This window comes from Electrophorus electricus, chromosome 12 (genome assembly GCF_013358815.1).
Source record: "Electrophorus electricus isolate fEleEle1 chromosome 12, fEleEle1.pri, whole genome shotgun sequence".
In the NCBI taxonomy this organism is placed as follows: domain Eukaryota; kingdom Metazoa; phylum Chordata; class Actinopteri; order Gymnotiformes; family Gymnotidae; genus Electrophorus; species Electrophorus electricus.
The window spans coordinates 12,610,494-12,633,508 of NC_049546.1; the positions used below are offsets into that span (position 1 = coordinate 12,610,494).

The 23,015-nt window shown below is 42.6% G+C and overlaps 1 protein-coding gene across 3 annotated transcripts; it reads left to right on the forward strand.

Annotated features, from left to right (window-relative positions):
- LOC113574173 (fibronectin type-III domain-containing protein 3a-like) lies at positions 1 to 22,770 on the forward strand. Of its 3 annotated transcripts, none has more exons than XM_027004891.2 (26): positions 1 to 219; positions 3,541 to 3,670; positions 9,053 to 9,128; positions 9,230 to 9,306; positions 9,443 to 9,647; positions 9,780 to 10,052; positions 10,200 to 10,258; positions 10,375 to 10,544; positions 10,817 to 10,876; positions 10,980 to 11,118; positions 11,264 to 11,317; positions 11,410 to 11,531; positions 11,757 to 11,940; positions 12,654 to 12,740; positions 12,982 to 13,120; positions 13,376 to 13,438; positions 13,570 to 13,688; positions 13,802 to 13,907; positions 14,148 to 14,323; positions 14,537 to 14,650; positions 14,771 to 14,920; positions 15,061 to 15,338; positions 16,207 to 16,419; positions 17,069 to 17,235; positions 17,325 to 17,446; positions 18,209 to 22,770. In XM_027004891.2, exons 2-26 carry the CDS (start codon positions 3,572 to 3,574, stop codon positions 18,521 to 18,523), a joined length of 3,567 nt encoding a protein of 1,188 aa, XP_026860692.2. In that variant the 5' UTR covers positions 1 to 219; positions 3,541 to 3,571; the 3' UTR covers positions 18,524 to 22,770. The 3 variants fall into 3 exon arrangements, with proteins under 3 accessions (XP_026860692.2, XP_035387875.1, XP_035387876.1); XM_035531982.1 differs by having other exon boundaries at positions 10,998 to 11,118; XM_035531983.1 differs by lacking the exons at positions 1 to 219; positions 3,541 to 3,670; positions 9,053 to 9,128 and having other exon boundaries at positions 9,402 to 9,647.
- The last annotated feature ends 245 nt before the right edge of the window (positions 22,771 to 23,015 follow it).

Here is a 23,015-nt window from a genome sequence, read left to right on the forward strand (position 1 = left end):
GTTCCTGGATAGCTTGATGGCGATGTAGCGCTGTGAGATCGGAATTCACTTCAGATGTAGGCTATTTCAGGCAAGGAGGTTGCAGAATGAACCAAAAAGAGAAATTGACGGAATAAAGAGTCTATCAGAGGTGGATTAAAATTGGTTCTAGTTCTCATACTGCTTATAATCACATGCGAGGTCCGTTGTGCCCATCGTCTCCGCGCCGGCAGTATTGCGGTAGGCTATGAATATTTCCTAATAGTCATCTAAACAGCGACGTGTTTTGGATCCGTTTAATTTCTACAATCCCTCCGTATAGTGACTGATTTAGCCGACGCCATAAATATGGCCTTTTCCTTATAATTTTCTTAACTTTTGTTTCTACCCACCACACATATAGATAGATAGATAGATAGATAGATAGATAGATAGATAGATAGATAGATAGATAGATAGATAGATAGATAGATAGATAGATAGATCTGTGCAAGTAAGATCGAAAGTCTTAATAATTCCCTGACGCGTGAAGGTTCTTCGTGAAACCGGTTGCGGTTTGGTTAACTTACAACACATAGAAAGGGTACCTGTATTTATACGAGTTTATAAGGTGCGGCGCAAAACAGTACGCGTTAGTTTTAATGCGTTGCGAGCAGCTGAATTGCACCAGGATGTTGTAGTCCATAAGAGCAGAATGAAATGGGAGTACGTGGCACTACTGTATTATATGAGACCGTCGAAATCTTTGCTATTTGCAGTCTGAAAACGTTCTTTAATTGGCTTTGTCACGTAAGCACTCATAATGTAGACTCTAGTGTCGTTCGAGTAGTTAACATCTGCGGTACAAAAACTTAAAAGCTTGCTTGAAGTACTTTGTCTTGCCGGTGGGCCACATGATCTGATCTACGTGGTCTTTTGCATGCTAGCGCATTAGCTTTTTTGGTGCCTGTTTTTCAAAATATCATAATACAGAAATACTATTCTAGGATATTTAAATAGGCTACTCAGGTCTATTTAATAGTTAAGAAATCGTTCCTCAGACATAAATGAAGGTTATATTGGTCAAACACTGCCACCCAACCTGCTGTGCAACACAGCCATAGTCAGTCATATTGTTAGGGATTAGTACATTATGACAATGTTTTGTCATATCTCCAAGGTAAGGTTTTGCTATGTTGTTAGGGATTAGTAGCCCCACATGTGACAACTAGGCCATTCACAGATTTAATAAAAGGATGGAGGTTTATGTGTGCTGGAGAAGGCCCAAAGTATGTGCCAAAAACGAACTAACAGCACTTGAGGGATGCTAAGAACTATTTCTGTTCTGTCTTAGACTTGTCTTGTTAGATAATACTTTGGTTCTGGGCGTGATGAAGGTTTTATCACCGATGAGAGACAAGGGAGGAAAGGGAGTGGTCACATCGAGATTCCCAATTTCAGCATCTTTTGTCTGGGAAGGGTTCAGTTTCCTCTGTGCCCCACACCCCATCACCTTTTCAAAAGCTGGCCTGATGCAGGACACCCCAAGGGGCTTTTCCCACTCAGTATCTCATTGAGATATGCTGGCTTCATTTTTTCCGAGGCTTTTTTGTACCGCAGATGTATCGCAACACAGAGTTTCTCAGGCAAGGTAACCCAGGGCAGTAGGTGCTGTGCATGTGACGCCTCCTGTTGGTAGAACATGGCCCCAGAAACCACCAGTGAATGCTGTGGACTGGGAGGGATCGTGGGGCCCGGGCCTGTCAGGGCCTCAGCTCAGAAAGCAGGGACAGGTGACCAGGGCTGGAGGAGCCAGGTGGGTGGGGTGGGGGGTTATGTGGGACAGGCGAGCAGGGCTTAGGGGTTGGGGAGTGAGTTTGGGGGGGGGGGGGGTTGCTCCATGCAGGAACAGCTGCTGAACATAGGGGAGTGGAAGGAGTCAGCAGCCACACATGTCAAAGAGTCATTGTGCGGCACAGGGGCCCTTAGCCAAGGGGTGCCTGGCACTGACAGGGCTCTTCACCCTCAGTCCCAGAGCAGGATCTGTCCACTTATCATCGCTTATTAGAGAGAGAGGAGAGAGAGAGAGAGAGAGAGAGAGAGAGTCACATGATTGAATAAGTGTAAAAATATAAAGCACCAGTTGATGAATGATCGGTATGTTAATGAGCCTTATAACAAATCACACACCTTTTTTTATGTGCTTTGATCATCCTGACCGGTGACTGTGTTTTTTCTTTGATGAATGATTGACCAAACGTAAATCATTTTGGTCAAAATAATTCGTCACATTAAGGTTTCACCAAGGTATTTTACTGTATCACAAAATACACTGCAATCGCACTATGTAGCAGTTTAGTAATAATACAATATTATCTTCACATCCTGCAAGGCTTTTGAAATTCTAGTTTTTATAATAAAGAATAATTAAAATTGGCTTCATGGTCACCTCAATGTTAATTAGGCTATATTCAATAAAGGAAAAGGCCATTTTTTAAAAATGAAAATGCAAAACAGTTAATGTGGCATATGATATGGAAAATGGTATCGATATGTAATTGACATGTTTTCCTTATTAAATGGTAAATAAAATATAGGTCAATAACATTATTAACTCATAGTAGAGAGAGAGAAAACCATCTTCAGTCAGTGATGCTATTTTGTGAGTTTTTCCTCTCTCTTTCAGAAATTACTCTCTCTCTCTCTCTGTCTTTCTCTCATCTGACATAATGGAGGCCAGTTCTCATAGCATGATACCATGTAGGGGAAATATTTGTGGTCTGAAGACCTCTCCCTGCAGCTCCCTATGAAGGGGCAGGTTGTTCCATGCCGTCTTTCTGGCATAGCGCTGCACTTTGTGTTGCATGCCTTCCTCATGTTTCCTGTTTACAGCCAGGGCTGCATTTGTGCGGAGGAGTACAGGGTTGTTGACCCCAGATGGGAAAAGCAAGTGCAGAGAGAGCACCATGCCATGCATGATCCATCTACTCATTTTAGGCCAGAGGCCTGAGTGCCTTTGGCTTGACCAGTTGATGCACAGAGATTGTGCAGAGGTAAAAGAAAATGTCCAGATATGACGGGAAGAAGTCATCTTTGTTTTCCAAGTTTTCTCAGTCTCAGTTTCATGGTTGGATTTGGTTCAGTTCCTTTTTAAGATATGCAACATTGTGCTGGAAGGACCTCACTGGTAGTAAATTGCTCATTTTGAAATCATTGTCAGAGGAACCACAAATATGTTAGGCATTCAGTAAAATAAATCTTCCCTTGTAAAACAATTTTCATACCAATATGCTTTCTAACAGGAATTTTAAATAGTACTTCTAGGTATCAGCATTCATCCCTGTATTCTAGTTCATTGGTATGTTTGATTCTAACCTACTGTACTGTAATAGGATATATTCTATGAGTAAATGACAAAGCACTTTTGTAAGTCGCTCTGGATAAGAGCGTCTGCTACATGCCGTAAATGTAAACTTACCAATCTTTAGTTCAGTGGATGGCTCTGCTCCTTCAACACAACCAAGTTGCAACATTAATGTTTTTTTTTAAGGCATCTTATTTATTTTCAACATTGTTCCATAGGAGTTGCTGTCAATGAAAGCTCTCTTCAGCTATGATGACAGATCAGCACCTCCCACTTCTGGAGGCCACACCCATGTTGGCTGAGGTGCCCTTCCTCCCTCACATGCTCAGTGGGGACTGCATGCAGCAGGTGAGCGTTCCACATTAGAATGAAAGCACCATGTCTTAACAACTGAATTCCCAACGAGGGAGCTGTATTTTATTTTTAAACAATGACTTGCTTGAAATACAGACTCAAAGAAACAGTTGCTTACTGTTAGGTCAATCACTATCGCTGATCCAAGCTTAAGGAATTTTAGCCTTAGAATTGCAAAACTTGGAAGTTTTACAAAAAAAGAAAAACGTTGTCCCAAAATGCTTAGGTATTTTTGCAGCTAAAACAAGGTAAACAAGACACTGACAGGTAAGAAAGTCCCATGAAAGGCCTCGCAACCACTAACATCAAAGCAGCCCTGAAACACTAGACATTGGGATTTGCCAGAGTGATGGCAGGTGCTAAAATGGCTGTATCAGTGGGTGTTATTGGTATGGGGAAGCGTAGTTACTATGCAATGCATAAATCTGCAGATTTGTTCAGTGTGTGTGAGTTCATGCAGTGAGTTTGCATTTTTAGTCATGCTAGAGGAGCCGGATGGATGGTTGGCTGTGTGGTGTAATGCATTTGTCACACATTTCCTGTTACACCTTTGGCGTCATTGCTCACCAAGTTTGCTGCTCCAACTTGAAATTGCACTTTTATCCCATTTTACTATATCTAATTTTCCAGAATTTTTCTATCAGTGGTTCTTAAGTAGTAAACAGCAACAATTTAGAGCTTTAAATGAGGCTATTTGCTGTTAGGTTTTCTTTAAAACCACTGGGAGTCCATTTGTGGTAGCACTCTTTCATAGTGAAGTACCTTACCTTATCATGGCCACTTTTTTATTGAATGCAGACAAGGAGATATGGATATTACAAACAAGTCAAGTTTATTTACATTCAGAGATATAAGTGAGATATGAGAGAATAGTGACATTACTTTTAGAACTATGAAGTTTAGCCACTCGTGTCTATTAAATAGCTAATATGGATGCCAGAGGTATGCATGGTATTGTTTGTGAGTTTTTTAACTTGCACTGAAATGTAGTAAAGGTTGTAGCGTGGTGCTAATATAAGGTATTCTGTTATTCTGAGGTGGGCTGTTCACTCAACTGATAATGAATTTTCCATAGGTAATATTAATTGCTAACTGCTCATTTGAAAGTACAGCCTAGACTTAGGAATGGTAAGGATGCAGTGGTAAGGAAAAAATTTACATGATAATAAGTATCAGGCAGCCCTGATTGAGGAGCATATATTTGTTGTTTATAGGCTCTTGGTTGTTAGCAAAAAACGTTTGCAAATCTGAGGGCACTTATTTGGAAAGTGTCCATTCAAAAAAGTATATTGTGTTGCATTGGCTAACACCTGGATGCTCTATTGTTTTACTCTATTCTACACTTGGCTTCTAACAGTAATACTCTTCCATCCCACTGGACATTAGGCAACTTAACACTAGGAAGGACAATATGGCAATTAATTTACTAGTGCTTGACCTCTGTCTTTTAAGATAAACATTAACATGTGTCTGCTAATTATTAAAACAACATTAGTTCTGTCATTCACTGGCAGGACTCACTAAAAGCCTAAAGGTTGGAATGTTAGGATAGTGTGTAGACTCTTGGGTGAGTGATTTTTTTTACATTACCTGAGGGCCATCTGTGTGTGTGCGGGGAAGAGGGTTCGGGCCCCGTGAGGAGGATGAACGCTGGGGCAGAACTCTTTGAACAAGGCTCTGGGTTTTGGAGTTAGCCAAGCCCCAAGGAGAGGAGAGACACGTCTGCATTCCTGATGGCCACACTCTGCCAGCAACATTTCCAGTAAGAGGAGGCAAAGAGAACGGGGGAGGGGCAGGAGGCATACACATCCGGAACTCAATCCTGATAGTTTTCGTGTGTGTGTGTGTGTGTGTGTGTGTGTGTGTGTGTGTGTGTGTGTGTGTGTGTGTGTGTGAGACATGCATGCTTGTCCCTGATTGTGTTTTTCACATTAACATTTGAATGTAAAGCATTAAGGAGATGTCCGGTTATTTTGCCATGTATAACATAGCTGCGTAATTGCATTTTGTTTCTATAGAACTTTGGGAAGGGGTATTATCAGTTTACAGAAAGAAATATATGCCTATGTAAAATAAGATAAAGGTTACAATTTTTAAAAGGAAGTTCTTTGTTGACATTTTGTTGATTCTTTGTTCAGCCCAGCACAAATTCAGTATCATAACACATTGGGATATGTTGTAATGTTAAAGTTTCTACACTATGTATGTTTGCCCAGTTGGTTCTCTCAGTGTAGAAGACTGCTCTCTTACATAGCAACAAAAAGTGAGTCTGCTTTGTTCTTGTATTCATTCACGTCTCCCCCTTAGGAAGAAAGCCACATTCCAAACCTTTTTTCCTGTCGTTTGGCTGGTGGATCAAAGCCTGGTGGGCACTTCCAGGCCACACAAAGAGCAGGAATGAGAGCTTGAGTTAGGCGCACTGCTTTTGAGCAACTTTATCTCCTTGAGAGCCAATGTCAGATTACCCTTGAACAACCTAGGTCACTGCGCCCCATTGCCTTCTGTCACTTGTGAAGGGGGCGGGGGGTTGGTGCGGTCCTGTCACCCCTTTAGATGTAAGACACTGGATTTAACCCTAACACCATGCTAGATACCTTTCTACTGCTGAACCCTTTGGTTAAGTGCATGACTCTTTCTAAATTGTTTTAGAGCAACAACATTGTCATTCCTGTGTGATAATCTGACTCAATACAGACAGTGACCGGACATCCTAGCTCTCATGCATTTTACCAGAGGTTGTTCCTGGGACCAGTCAGTTTTTGGAATTGTGCCAATGTTTGGACATTAGAGGAGGATTTATTTGGAACAACACAGAACTGCAGTGTTGTAGATGAAAAAACAGTGCTGTGGTCGGTGCATACCTACCGACTCATCCTGTTTAAATGTCTGCTGTGCCATGAATTACTGGGTTCTACACCCATGTGGCTGACCTGTCGCAATCGACTTGTCCCCTGTCACTCCCTCCAGTTGATGTTGAAGGAGTGAAAATATTTACTCAGCACTCTCAAGACTGCTTCCTCAGCCTAATCATATTGTGACATTGCTTCTTTTTTTTTTTGTTAGGCCACACATGAGCATGAGGCTTGTAGTTTATGTTTTTGCGTTTTGATTGGACAGCACTCTTCCCAATTCCTGTGTATGATGCATCCTATTGGTTTGAACTCTGAAATTGCAGGTTCCTTGCTTGACTTGTTCTTTAGTTTCTGAGGGAGCTCACACATTTGGGCTTTGTTTTCAGTGTGATTTCTGGTGCACTGGACACGTTCGAATCAAGTTATGTTAATAAAGCCTGCTCTGGCAAACCATGGCATACTCTTGTCAATATTGCTAAGATGGCATGGAACCAATTATTTATTTTTAAGGAGGCAGTGAATTATACAAATCTAGATAGACACAAATAATTATTTCTGCTTCTGCATCTATACCTGCTGATGCTACTTCTGCATGTATACCTGCTCATGCTAATGCCAGTGTTGACTGGTTTAGATGTTAGTTAACTACAGACTAAGATATGTTAAACCAGATTTCTGGAGATTTCAAAAGAGCTAATGTCACTGTCATAAAATCCAAAAACATCCCAATAAAGATGTTGGCCAGCGTTTGTGCACTGTAGTCCTTTCAGAGTCTAGGTATGTAGTTCATTTCTGGTGTCCCACTCTCAGACTTTCTCAAGGCTCATATGGAGTGTTGGAGCAGTATACAGAAGCAGGCTTTTTACAGAAGAATTACAAAAACTAAAACTAAATTCTTTTTTGCTTAAAAATGTAAAGAACGCTTACCATTTATTAAACCTTTTGTAATGTTTGAAATCTCAGGTTTTGCATAGTATTCTCCATTCTGCTTTTAGCATTCATATGAATGGTAATGGAACAAATTAGACAGGTTGGGCAGTTTTGGTCTAAAATAAGTTTAGTTCAGTTAGTGTTAAGGTTAATTAATATTTTAATTAAAGCATAGTCACATTGGCACAATATTTTGGGCTAGTGCTACACTGTTGATATAATACTGGTTCCATGTTTTTAAGAAATAGGATGATACTGCAACAATTATTTGGGTGCCCCAACTCTTCCTCCTACCCCTTTATCTTTTCCCTTCTTTGTTCCCTCCTCCTTCCCTCTCTTCTCATTTCCTAGCCCCGCCTCCGGCTCCAGCTCCCAGGGTTGGCAATGGATTTGGGGGCTGGTCGGGACATTCCGTGCATACCTCGGCCCCTCTTTCACTGTCTGTATCCTGCATTCCTCACATACTGGCCCCCTCCCCTTCCTTGCCCTCTCTCTCGATCTTTTTTTTCCAGCAAACTTATGTTGTCTGTTGCACTGTTGTTTTGTGTTGCACCATAGTCCTGGAGGAACACTGTCTCGTTTTTGTTGTGTACTTGTATATAGCTGAAATGACAATAAAACCTCTTTGAACTTTGAACTTATCTCTTGCTCTCGCCCCTATTCTCTGCCTGATTTCTTTCCCCTGATGTGCTGTAGACGGGCAGTAAGTTTGACTGAGAGAAGCTAACATAAGCAAAATATCAAGTGCTTTCTAAGTTTTCATTTCAGTATCAAAAGCTTTGTTTTGTATTCATGCAATGGAGAGGAACACCACACCCTTCAAAGGAACAGAGTGTTCAAACAGGGACAGCTCTCGCCTCTGTGGCTCACTGCTCTTTCCCCGCATGTCTGGATGGACAGACACGAGTTTGCCAACTTGGGAACCTGGGATACGGATAGCTGGATTTGTGATTGTGCGACATTCAGATAGACATTTCATGAAGCTGTGCGTCACTGTATACCACTAATTTAAGTCATAACCAAAATTCTGTGTTTTAACACCTGCTTGGAGTTCATTTTCTGTATATACACACCTGACTTTGAATCACCAAACGCTTGCTTTCATGCAAAACTGACCCCCTTTTTATATCCTAGATAGGGTGTTAAGGCTTTAAGGAGACAAGCCAAATAAATGTGCTGAAGTACAAAGCCATTGTTCTGTTTATCATGCTCTGTTGAAGAAATTGCTAATTTTTCTTCATTGAAGGTATGCATATAAGGTAGGCTCATCTCTGTGCAAAACAAGTGTAATACATGCAATACAGGTAGTGACAGAATACTTAAAAAATGCAGTCTCATCAAACAATGTGGAGAGAATATAACTCTCTCCAGCAACGTAAGCCGTTATGATGCTCTTGGTGTATGTTGGCTATGGTTGAGGCCAAAAACATATGGTTTGGAGTAGCACACATTTCTGGCTGGGTGCGAAGCAAAGCATGGCGTGTGATCTTCGTTTTTATTTTTCTTTATATTGCTAATCACACATGGTTGATTTGCTTGATTTGACCAGTCTGTTTGCTGGATTTGTAATATTTTTTTTTTACAACCTGTCCAGATGATCTTTGTGCAGGTGAATCCAGGAGAGACATTCACTATACGCACAGAGGATGGCCACTTTCAGTGCATTACAGGTAAAGGCATGTGGATTTGCACACAAACACACACACACACACACACACACATACAGCCACATAAACAGTGATGCATAACGTTACATGCTGGATTTTTCCAGGCCCAGCGCAGGTGCCCATGGTCTCTCCTAATGGCACCATGCCTCCCATTTTTGTGCCTCCAGGTTACATTTCTCAGGTATTGTCCATCCTTCCCTTTCCTATCTCTTTCTATAATAAACAGCTGTTTGTTTTTCTTGGGTTGCTAATGGCTTAAGGCCCCCTCCATTTCAGCCACGGCAAGAACTTTGTTGTATCCTCGCATGCCGCTACAGGTGGTGGAGGAGAACGGCATGCGGAAAGTGCTAATTCTACCCCACAGTATGGAGTTCCACCCTTCTTTGAGTCCTTTCCCACAGTATGCGCCACTATACAGCCCACCACACCCGTCCGTGCTGCACCACCCACACATCTACCCCGCCGAGCTCAGCCCACGCTACATCCACCAGCTGCCTGCTGTCCCCATCTACACTGATCAGGGTGAGAGCCCAGCCATCGGGAAAGAGGTGTCTGTTACTGTGCTGTAGCTGGTGATGCTAAGTGTGTGTGTGTGTATGTGTGTGTGTGTGTGTGTGTGTGTGTGTGTGTGTGGCTGGCACATCACACACCTAGATGTAATGTGCCACAATATGTCAGTACCTGTTTGTGAGGACCATTTGGTGAAAGTGCAGGAGGAGATGCAACAGATGCTGAAGGGTGGGCATGGGAGCGGGGCCAGGGCAGCCCCACTCATCCACAGTGGACCTGGGCCATTCAGTAAAGGGGGCCAGGTTGCCATAAACAACGGCCTCGGAAAGAGCCATGCAGGCTCTGCCCCCTCACCCACACCTCCACAACACTCTGGCCGGACCAGAGCCACACCTCCAACCGACTGTAACATTAAAGGTGAGTTATTTCGCACACATAGACATACATGCACACATGCATGCAGTTGTAGACTGTGATTGGCCACTGGCACAGTTCTTTGTTGTTTTGTCTGTGCCCCATCATATGTGGCTACAATGTAAAAGTGACTCCTTGTTATTGCTACAGACCCAGAAGAGGAAATGAGGCGAGTGCAGGAGCTGCTGTCCACCGTATGCAAACCGGCAGTGAGTGTTCATGCTGCCCTACCTGTGCAGCTGACCTGTCCGATTTCAAGCGTTTAACTCAATTTGTTTCCTTTTCTCTCTCTCACTTCTTCCCTCCTTCTCTTGCTACCATCTAGGTGAGTGAAGTCACGTCCCACTCAGTGGTCCTGTCCTGGTGCTCACCGCTCACCAAGGAGACAGAAGAGGATGCGGGCTCGTCCACATGCGCACACACTGGCTTGCTGCTCAGTTACGAGCTGGCCTTGTCTCAGAGTGGCACAGAGGGAGACTTCACACTTGTGTACCAGTGAGCGCTGGCCTTGCCTTTTCCACATACACATTTTACACACATGCACACACACACACACAATCACAAAACATTGTGGTATGTATTCAAGCTGTTTAACTTCACATACTTGATTTTACTCATCATTGAAGACCTCAAATTACCTCACACTAAGGCTTCAGTGGTTATGTTCATTATGTAAGTCAAGTTTAGTCTGTTGGAAACCAATAGATTTAGTTTGTAACCATGGAAACCCATTAGTCTTAGTCTGTATCATTACTTAATTGTTCCAGAGGGAAGGACACTACTTATACAGTGGAAGACCTCAGATCTGACACAACCTATTACGCTAGGTAAGCTGCACTCACCTTTGTACTCACCTGTGCAGTTCACGATAGGTGTGGGCATGCCACTGTGACCCCCCCCCCCCCACTTTTTTTTGTGTGCATGCGGAAGGGTGTGTGTGGCTTGCAGCCTGGTGAAGGGAGTCTCTTCTGAAACGGTAACTTTCACCACACTGTACGGAGTACCGGACATCCCCGCCACCCCACGCCTCATCCATCGCACCAAGAGCTCCATAAGCCTTCAGTGGCGGGTATTGGTGTCATACTCTCTCTGCTTTGATGTTCCTTTGCATACCCTGTTGAGTACTCAGTAACCTAGACCCGAATTGTTTTGTTTGGTTATCTTATCACATAATACACACCAGCTCATGATTTCTTCACCTTTGTACACACCAGTCGCCCAACGACAATGGCTCCAAAGTCACTGGGTTTTGCCTGGAATACCATGAGGTGAGGGGGCAGCTCCCATTCTCTCCAACCTAATGACCTTTGTTGCATTGGAATAGTCCTGGGCTCATCTGTACTGTGCACTGTGTCCGCAGGGAGAACAGAGGGCATTTAAGGAGGTTTACAGTGGCCTTGCCAAGCAGTACAAAGTCATGAGACTCATGCCTTCAACAAAATACGCCTTCCGACTTGCTGCTAAAAACAATGTAGGAATGAGGTGGGTGGCCTTTGTGCAGCTCAGTCAGATGTCCGCAGTGACCTCTCCTACTTTCAGTAGTCTTGTCTATTGGATTATCCTTGGATATGTTTCAGAATGTAGTATGTGATGCTTAAAGACGCACATTCCAAATTAGATGCGGTGCTCAAGTAAATGGAGATAATCTTGCGGTGTGTGTGTTCATGTGTATCCATGCGTGTGTACTTCTGTGTGTATTGCCTCCAGTGCCTTTAGTGCTGTTCTGAACTGCTGTACGGCTTCCTGCACTGCCTCTCCGCCTGCCCCGCCATCTGCCGCTCGGCTCAAGGAGGCAGGAGCAATGTGGCTGAGTCTGGAGTGGAGCGCCCCTTGTGGACCAGCCAGCCAAGACACACTCTCATACATTGTGGAGATGGAGGAGATTGGATCGGTGAGTAAGCAAAAAGTATATGAGTGCTGGCTGAGATCACTGCTTGGTCCAGTGAAGTCATTTTTGAGACATACAAGTTGGGAATGTATCTATGGTGTGTATCTGTCAGATTTTTTAAAATTTGAATTTTTATTTTATTTTATGTGTTTTACTTATTTTCAAATGCACTCATACTGACTGGACTACCAACTTGTGTATTTCAAAAGAATGCTATAAATAGATGAATAAAGCAAGATTTACATTTGTTATAAAATGCAAACTGACATCATTTTTCAAATACCCACACAATAAAATGCCAAAATATTCATCTTCATAAATGAAACAGAAGAAAATTAAGTTGTGGGTCAAAGACTGAAACCACTATTCGAACAGATCAGATGACGTGTGTGCAGTATTTGACCCTGGCTCTAGAATCCCTAAACCTGATGCCCACGTGTGGCTTTCCCTGGGCGGTATCCACAGCCGCTGCTTGGAAGATGCAGATTTTCGAGGCTCCACATGTTTTCCCTACACTCTCCCAACATCTCTGCGAACCACTGACCACAACCCTGCTCCTCGACAGTAGCTACTTAAAGGAACAAAATAACCCTGTTGTGAAAACGTGTTTGTGCAGAGACCAGCATCACAGTGACCTCACCGTGTTCAAAACACTTCGGAGCCAGTTAGATGACATTATTGGGATGTGTTTTTGTTTTGTTTTTTCCCCTGTCCAGAGTTGTGGCTTTCAGCTGAAGCACAGAGGAGAGGAGCTGTCTTGCACTGTGAGGGAGCTGAGGAGGTTCACTGCCTATCGATTCAGGGTGAGTTGTCATTAGCCGCTGACAGAGCCTAGCCTAACTCTTCGGCTGAGCGCAAATTACAAAGCACAGGAAAATAAAGAGGCATCCCTTTAGCTCAGCTCAGATTTTACATGCTTATGTGCTTTATACGTTCTATTGGCACACCTGCAAGCATAGGTTTGTGCCTCACACAGTGGCGCGAGCCTGCTTGCCGAGGATGGACCTTGGGTCTCATGTGTGCCTTCACATACAAACTTCACAGGTGGTGGCAGCCAACTCAGAAGGCCACAGCCAACCCAGCGTTGCGGTGGAGTACAGGACCCAGGCAGAGAAGCCTGGCAGGCCAGACCCACCAGTCCTGCATGTCCCTGCTGAGCCACACAGGCTACACACTGTCTGGGGTAAGATGCTGTGCCCTAGGGCCCCACTCTGCTTCATGCAACACTGCATGATGTGGACACATACTATATTCAGCCCAGGCCTTTGCTCCTGAAAGCCTTCATTGAGATTTGTGTTAGGTTTGCAGTGTTTTTTACAGATCATTTTTAAGAGTCTTCAAAAGAAGAAAATCTCATGTCAAATCGGGCTACCAAAAATGACATCTTTTTATCCATAGTGGCCAATTGCCTCTCATGGCTTCTTTGCATGAATTTCAGAGGCCCCAGAGGATGATGGGGGCTCCCCAGTTACTACCTATGTACTGGAACTTAGTCATAGTGGTAAGACATGTTTTCTGCTTATGCATCAAATCAAACCTACTCTAAGTAATCACAGACTAGAATCAAGATGCCAGTTTTGACATTAAAGTGCAGTATTGTTGATGTTCCTGTGTGCGTGCATGCGTGTGCAGGAGACAAGTGGGACATTGTATATCGTGGGCCTCTAAGACAATATGTATGTGAGGGCTTGCAGGAAGGAACATGGTACAGACTGCGAGTGTACTGCCAGAGTCAGGGAGGGAAGAGTCAGGTAAGGCCAGAAGGCAAGTGCACTGTGTATTTATGGAATCCTGCCAGTTATGATGTCACGGGAGTGCTCATTTTATCCTCAGGTAAGGTGTATCTCCGCTTTGTCTTCCACAGGTATCAGAGAGCCTGTCTGTCATGACAGCACCTCTGCCTCCTGGACCATGCCAAGCATTACACACCACAGGGAGAGCCACGTCCTCAGAGATTCCACTCTCTTGGGGTGAGTGCCAATAATTGTAACTTGCACTTTAAACTTGTAAGCTTGTATGATGTTTTACAGACTATGGTCTACTGGTGTTCTATGCTCATTGCCTTAGTACTATACAACATTTGCAAATACATGGGCATCTATCCAATTATCCATGATGGGTTCACAATTTCCCTTTACTATCACAGCATGCAGACCACTAGTACAACTTAAAACAGAGTTAAGGCTGGACTGCCTCTATGTCCTTTCCAGATCCTCCAGTGTGGGATGGTGGGGCAGCAGTGTCCCAGTACTGTGTGGAGATAGCCCATTCAGCAGAGGGGTCTCAGGAGCAGGTGTTCCAGGGCACAGACGCCCATTGCACCGTGGGCCAGCTGCTGCCTGGCAGAACCTACCTCTTCTGGGTGAAGGCCTCCAACTCAGCAGGGGTAAGCTCAGACTAACCTTGTTAACATTATTCATGGTACTAGTCAGCAGATCTGGGAGTGTTTGTTAATATGACGGGTTTTTCAGGGTTCCAGTATTCATCCACATGTTAGGCTTTTTGGGGGGATGCTGGGTGGGAATGTAAGGGGCAAAGGCCATCATATGTAGCCCTTCTGTCAGTATAGGTTAGAACGACCTTGTGTTTTCCTCTGCAGTGGGGTCCTGCATCAGAAATGTGTCAGGCCTGCACCACACCTGGAGTTCCAGAGCAGTGCAATGCCCCGCAGCTAGTGCTGACCACATCCACCAGTGTCCTGGCTACCTGGGAGGTGAGCAGGCAACCAGGCTTAATTGAACTTCTGCAGCAGCCCCAGGGAACCAGAGGAACTAACCATTTCTCTAATGTTTCTCTAGTCATCCTAAATGCATTTTTTCCTCCCTTTTTGCAGACCCCTGTGTGCAACGGGGCAGAGGTGTGCATGTTCAGGATGGCATGGGGGGTAGAGGAAAGCGCCCTAGAGTTACTGTACTCTGGCCCCTTCTCCCAGCATGAAGTGCGAGACTTGCAGCCGGCCACGTACTACTACTGCAAAGTGCAGGTAGGAGCAACAAGCCAAATGGCACCCTCTGCCCACCCACACCAGCTAGGGCATAGGAAGCATGGATGAGTGTATTAATGCATAATACAGTGACTAACAGCAGCCAATGTCCCATAACACTGTTCTCTCTGGACATGCAGGCAGTCAATGTTATTGGGGCAGGCCTCTTCAGTAGGGTTGCCATTGTAACCACCCCGGCCTCAGTACCAGCTGCTGTGGAGCACATTGAGGAGGTGGAGGAGGAGCCTCTCGGTGGTGTCATGGCTGCGACATCTCTGGCTCTGCAGTGGAAAGAGCCTCAGTGCCACGGGGCAGATATTACTGGCTATAATATAGACATTGGGGAAGAGCTCCCTCTGTGTGTAGGCAGGACCAATTACCATATACTGGAAAATCTACAGCCAGATACCACATACAGGTAAGACCAGAAAGTAAACAAGCACATTTCCAAAGTTCACACATTTTACTCCACTGCTGCGCTCCCTTCATTGGCTCCCTGTAGCTGCATGCATCAGATTTAAAACCTTGATGCTTGCCTACAAAGCCAAAAATGGACCAGCCCCTTCATACATGAGGTCATTGGTCAAAGCCCGATCCGTACCTCGAGTACTTCGAACCTCAAGTACGGCTCAGCTTGAAATAGCGTGTTTCAGGCCTCATGGAAGACAAGCATCGAGTCCATTTTCTGTCCTGGCTCAAAGATGGTGGAATGAACTCCCACTTGCTGTCCGGACAGCAGAGTCCCTTGCAGTCTTTAAACGCAGACTGAAGACCCATCTATTTGCAGAATATTTAAAGGACAACTGACACTGCTCCCATATTGACTGACTAAATTAGTACTTATTGTAGGGTATTGTTTGTTGTTTATGTTTAACAAAGTCTAGCACTCATTGTTTATAGCACTTATCATTGTTTAAGATAGACCTTATGTATTTTGTACTTCTAGGTATCACCATTCATCCCTGTATTCTACAGTATTCTAGTACATTGGTATGTTTGATTCTAACCTACTGTACTGTACTAGGATATATGAGTAAATGACAAAGCACTTTTGTAAGTTGCTCTGGATAAGAGTGTCACCCTGGCTTGTGTGTGTGTGTTTGTGTGTGTGTAACACAACACCACTCATACTTCCCACTAGCAGCTTATGTTTGTATTGTTTTTACTTTTGCATTATGTCCCAGTCTGATTTATTTGATGATGTAGCTCATAGTCTTTTTGTGCACTCGCATTTTCCCCTGGGCATCAGTAAAGTACATTTGTTTGGCCATTTCCCTGTGCCTCAGGATACGAGTACAGGCGGTGAATGACGTGGGGGCCGGCCCCTTCAGCTCCACGCTTAGGCTCCAGACAGCGCCCGCACCCCCGGAGCCGCCGCTGCTGGAGTGTGTGGTGGCAGGACCACAGAGCCTGAAGTTGAAGTGGGGAGAGAGCCCTGGCGGGTCCCAGAGCAGCCGCAGCACGCACTACTGTCTGCAAGTGCAGGCTGCCTCAGACAGGTACCCACCTAGTCACCAGCCTGCTCGCTACCAGTGGGCCTGTAGCTCGTCTGGTAGAGCAGGTAGTGTAAAGTGCTAGAAAGGAAATGGGTTTGACTCCCAGAGATCGCATATGCTGTTATGTTGAGGTATATGTTAGTCGTGCTTGATAAGAGTGTCTACTACATGTTGCTAAAGTTTGCTACTGTCAAGTAGACTCATGACAACAGGGCTGCCAGACAAAATAAACATGATTCCAATGAATCCATAGCTCATGAGGATGTCAAAGGAAATGCTTCCATGCATTTTGAAGTTAATTATTTGAGGACCTATATAGGCTGTGTAGTCCAAATACTGCAATCTCTCAGTATGTCCTAATGCTTAAATTATGAGCTATGAATATGGTTGGTAGAAACAGCAACCATTGTAGATTAACGTTTTTCAGTCTAATTGCATTCCACCACATGGTGTCGCTCTCGCTACATATCAAAAGTCTTTAAAGCCCTTCAGATATATTTGAAAAATTAAATACATCCATTGGTAAACCTTGTTTTAAGAAGTGCTATAAATAATTATTAGCATTATTATAATAAATAAATTGAATAAATAAATGTAATTGTACCTCACAACATTATGGTGGTTGCAGAGTGAACATATTTTTGTGTCCCAGGCCGGTGTGCATCTATAGCGGCCCCTGCCGCACATTTAAAGTGCAGAGACTGTGTGAAGCCACAGCATACTGCTTCAGCATCCAGGCTCACAGCGAGTCTGGCCCAGGTCCTCTTTCGCCGCCCTACACCTTCAGCACCACCCGCTCACCTCCATTGCAGCTCAGAGGTAAGCCGCCGGAAGCTGTTTCACTACCCGGCCACATTTGCCATGCCCCACAAACCGCTGATGGTGCTCTTCTCTTTCGCTGTTCACAGCCCCAAAGTTGGAGTCCGTCGAGGGGAATAAGCACATGGTCACGTGGGAGGCGCTTCAGCCAATGAGAGGAGACCCAATCGTGTACGCACTACAGCTTCTCAGGGGGCGGGAGATGGAACAGGTAGGGAGGGTAGGCGTAGAAACCCATCATTTACCTTTACATTTGTGACATTCAGCAGATGCTCTTATACAGAAAGCCTTAGAAAAGTGCTTCACTTGTGTAATCAAAGTAGCCTTAGCTAGCATAAGGTAGCACAAGTCCAAAATACCTTTGACTGAGATTTCTAAAACCAAATGTCAGTGTTGAAAGAATAAGAGCTAGAGTGGAATTTTACAAAATACAGTACAATTCAAGAGCAATTACTAAACAAGACAAATATAACTGTAAATAACTGATAATTTTAGTGCCTGATTAGGTTTAACCATCACTAGAGGGTCTTTCCAAAAAATTTAAAGAACAAAATTTTGGAATGTAAGTCCAATGTTCTCTACTGGCATCCACAGGGATTTGAATCGTGGACAAATATGTAATCTACACAGCAGACAAAACACCCTACATGAAAATTAAGTCCTTTTGTGATTTATTAATTATAGAACCAGATGAATAAGTCTGCATATTCACAATCTATACTCAAGCCATTAAGGTATCCATAAGAATTTGATTTGAGGAAAAATATGTAATGTAACGTACTGTACATAGTAGGCAACCCATCCTGAAAAGTAACAAAATCATTTCACAATTTATAAATAATTAACTTTTTGCTAAACAAACTCAAACCCATCACTACTGATTCATTACCGTTCACTAGTGATGTACTTTTCACTTCACTGCCATCCTGGTAACAAGCATCACCATTGTTGTCTCACCTCCTCTCTTTTCTAGCTTTACAAGGGCCCAGCGACGTCATACGCGTGGGTGGGGCAGGCTGGGGGTGGTGCATGCCATTTGCGTGTCTGTGCCATCCGCCAGGCCCAGGACGGCACCGAACTTTGGGGTCCTTGGAGCCTCGTTGTGCCTGTGCCCATTACTGAGGTGCCCAATGAAGCCCCACCCCCTGGTGGCTGCCCTCGCCCACACACTGAGAGGGGCTGGCCACTCGCTGACGAGTCCTTCGCCACCGCACTGCTTCTCTGCTTCGTCGTGCTGGCTGTATTCTTCGCAGTGCTTCTCCAGTACCTGGTCATCGAGAGGCAGTGAGGGGGAGGGTGGAAGGGGGAGGCAGGAGAGAGGGAGGGGGCGGGGCCTATCAGGGCATAACTGGCCTCGTCACGCACGGTCACAATAACTAGCCCACATAAACTCTGGTTTGCCAAGACCATACTGAGAACAATGACCTTAATCTGTCATTAGAATTTCTGCATGGAAGAAACAGATCATTTATATTTGATGTCAGTAGGTACTTAGTTGTGACACAGATCTGTTTTCTGTCATGACCAGGGTAAGAAAATGGGACTTTATTGTCTACTGTATTTGCGTATAGATGATTAAATGGTTAATCTGGTGGACAGATTCTATATTTTTATGAAATCAGATAATCTATCTTGATACAGCCCCTAGACAAGGCAAATTCAATGTTTTGATTACCTTGGCTAAAATTTGTCATACAGTAGCCTTCACTGAATGCACAAGGACTTCCTTACTCATTTGGCAGTTGTGAGAAAAATCTTAACACCCCCATTAATGGTTGCATTTTGAGTTTATTGTTATTTTACAGTAAGTCTTGGTGTTTGAGTGCTTTTTACTGCCTAACAAAAAGATGAGTCTCTTGCCCGTGTCAATGGCAATATTCTTACTTTTATCAGTGAAAGCGAAAAGGGAGATGGTGCCAAAGTTTTCGTAGATACTGTATAGAAAAGAGTGCCCTGGTAAATGACTGGAGTTCAGTGTACTCTGCAGATAAGAAATATTCTCACATTCTTTAGAATGCTTTATATCATAACCACAACATAAATAATATTTCATATACATCAGACATTGGGAGAGCTAGATTGTTTTGCTGTCACCAGTGTGTCCTTATATGTTAGTATACATACATTCTAGTTATGTTCATGTACAAACAAATATGTCAGTATTGGTTGGACAGCCTATATGGATATGCATTTGTTATAAATGTCTCTCTTTTTAGCTCAAACTGAGCATGAATAGTCCCTTTCTGGTCTCAGTGAAGCTTTGGATTAAGAGTTTTATTTTATGATTTTCTCTCATGCTTCATTTTCTCAGTTAGTTGGTAGGGACTTCTCACTGTTGCCTCAACCCTGCTGTCCAGCTTTAGAAATCTGGGAGGGTGGACACCAGCACACTCCGCCTCCAGCGCCAAGGAAGCCGGCCATTTGCCCTCGACTGGCAAGATGGGCATTTTGAGCAGGGAAAGTGAGCTAAGACAAACATGCTTGTTGCGTAGTTTAGCAAGGCTGGATGGGGCAGGATGTGGCCTTCCTCACCTTTTTCGGAGAATGTGACTGTTAGCGTTCTTGACGAGCCCTGACCAGGGACTGCAAAGGGCATAACTGGGATTTGAGCCTTTAAAAATATTCATATATGTAATTTAACAACGTCCTGACAGAGTAATCAGTTTTATTTAGGTCTAACCTTAACACCTTAATCCAGTACTTTAAATTCACTTCAGTTTAAAACACTACATATGTGCCATATAATATGACCATGAAAGTAATACTGTAGTTTTAAGAAGTTAAGTCTTTGATGTTCTGATGCTAGAAGATACTCTTTTAGCCCATGAGATTACATTGGCCTGCAATGATAAATTTATGGAAATTATGATCATTGGACCAGAATGAGTAATTGTAATTGTCAGACTGCCTTATTTGACAAATGTTTTATATGATTTCATATACTCCCCTTTTAACTCTACATTGTCCCCATAGATATAGTGCTTAAAAAAAAATTAACATTTTAAATAGAAAATAGTGCTGGATGAAAAAGACCCAGAATGAAGTGCCTCTATCTGACCAGGGGTCATATGTAACAAATAGGTCACTGTGCGGCTATAGAATCTTTGTATGCCTTTCAACTCTTATTGACTATAATTAAATACTCTCTTCAAGATCAGCTCTCAGTCAGCCAAGCTTGGTGAATTATGTGGTCAGGCCAACATTCAACATCTCCTGCAGGGGGTGCTGGTGTTTCATTAACCTGTTCCAGTAGCTGTGAAATGTCCTTATATAGCTGCTGATGTCCTTTATAGGCCATAAAGAAAGCTTCTACTCTGTAAGTCCTTCTTTCTGGACTCTGAACTGTGTACTCTTTGTCCTTTGTATCTGTTTCATGGTGCAAAGGCCATTCCAGAGTGGCTTTGTATTATTTTAGGTTGAATGCTGCAACTTCAGGCTTAACCATTCGTTTGGTTTTTTTTCATTGTTTTTTTCATCCTTTTCTCACTGAGCTTTGTAACTATGGTATATTGCTTCACTGTGTCAGCCTCTGTCTTCAGGGTTTCATATGACCAATATTGCATTGGGGCATTCATATTTACATGTATTGGATTATATTTCAAATAACTCTAGTTGTATCTCCTTCAGTATAACTGACATATGAATGCCTTATATTTTGTAGCTAATAGAATTCTACTTCATTCAGAATGTCTTCTAGAAGTGCTGGTCTACAACACACATTATTTCTTGTAATTCTTAACTTCTTTATCATGCCAAGAAAAAACAAAACAAAACATTAAACTTGTTACAGACTGGCACATAAGAGGCAATATATACCCATACTATACAAAAGCAGTTTTTATTGATGGAGCATGTCATACAAAGTCCATAATTTAATATGGGATCATTCCTGTCTTTGATGGCAGTTTGGAGTAATTTATTTAACCCCATCATAAGACCAATAGTTTAATATAGCCAGACCCCTGCTTGGGGTCTCAGAATGGGGGATCCTGTTTTAAAAAGTGGCTAATGACCAATATTTGATTAGCCTAGTATTTTTTTTATTATTTTTTTTTTTTAACATTATTTTTTAACATTATTGCTGAATTTGTGGTGACAGTAATGGGCTACATTTCCCTTAAAGCCTCCCAGATTTGGTAGAATTGTACTTCAGAGAAGCTTTGCAAATGGGCATTTTGCCATTTTGTAATATATTAAAATACAAAGAGGACCACTTGGATCTTGATGCAAGTGAAAATGATCACTTCTGCAAGAGATTTAATTATGGTTTACTTACACAGTATATTTAAACCTTTTTTAAAGTTTAAATAAAAAAGATCAATTGATCACTAATTATGCAAATTAATAGTTTAGTTCATGCAAATTATGTGATCATTGCAAAGCATATATGTCACTAATACTACTGTGTCTAAACCAGTCAGACAGATATTGATGAGAGCAGAGCATAAAACCTGAGAATGCATAACCACTAGTTAACTGCAAATTCATTTAACCAACAAAAGAAATGGTAAACATTTTCTAACTGTGTTCACAGTCAGGAATGACACATTGCTCTGATAAATGATGGATTTCACATGAAATGTTCCTTCAAAGCGGCCTAGTTAGTTTTTGTCCAACAGAGGGCGCGGTAGTTCTGAGGAGCCAAGGAGCCTCCTGCATTTGTCACTTGCGTGTCCATTTGACATCAGATTAAAGATTGAAACAGGACTGCTTGCTGATACTAAAGTTTCCTACATACCCAATATTTGGTTACCTATTCTTGCTGAATTAAAGTTTCTTGCTGTAGCTGAAGGGCTCTGTAGACATTTGATTCCCTCTGCACAAGCTTTAAAAGTGTAAACTACTGTATTACTGCTCTCATGGTTTTTCAGTTTCTTGGAAATGTAACCAAAGCTGATACAAAGACTGTTAACAGGCACCGTTGTTACTGTGTATATAGACCTATTGTTTTCCTTTAATTTTGCTACGTTTACTTTTGCTTTAAGTTAAGAATAATGAATGTCATTAAGCATAAAAAGACATAAAGAGGATTATCTTCCGTCTATGTGGCTAGCTGCTAAAATAAGTCCGTGGTTTGTTTGAACGTTTATTTTTACTGTTGTTTTTAGGTCCATAAACTAACTCCCTAACCAGTGTCTCAGTGTTTTAGATTATCTTGGGGGGGAAAAATAGAGAAAAAGATTGGCAACATGGACAAATGCATTCAATATCTTATATTGTATGCCTACCTGTACATGTAATCATCTTGTTAATTTACTTTGAGCTCCAATTCATCTTTTATCATGCCAGTATTTTTAGACCACACTTTTTGATACTGAACATTTTATTTTGAGATACAAAACTTACATTCCAAAAAAAATTATCTGCATCAACATTTTTATTTTTAGAACTTGCATTAAAACTACCATGTACTGTATGTCATAACTGACTTGTAACAATCATAGATAATATATTTAAGTCATTGTATGTATTAACTTTGTGTCTTTTGAGGGGTTTGATTTTTCCTTATTAAAAACATTATATTCGGTGAACCGACACATGTCTACGAAGTATTTATGCGCATATTTTAGTTAGCTAGATAGCTAGCTAATAAGTTAGCTAACGCTAGTTAGTTGTCAAAATTGAATCCGGTATAGTCATCACAATAACGCTACATTGAACTGGATTTAGTTATTAAAATTACACACTGTATACAGTAAAGTTTATTATTTGATTCAGTTGTTGCTTGTGCTGCAAGGTGAATCTATGCAGAGCTGTCGCTCGGTGAAATCTGCGTTTCT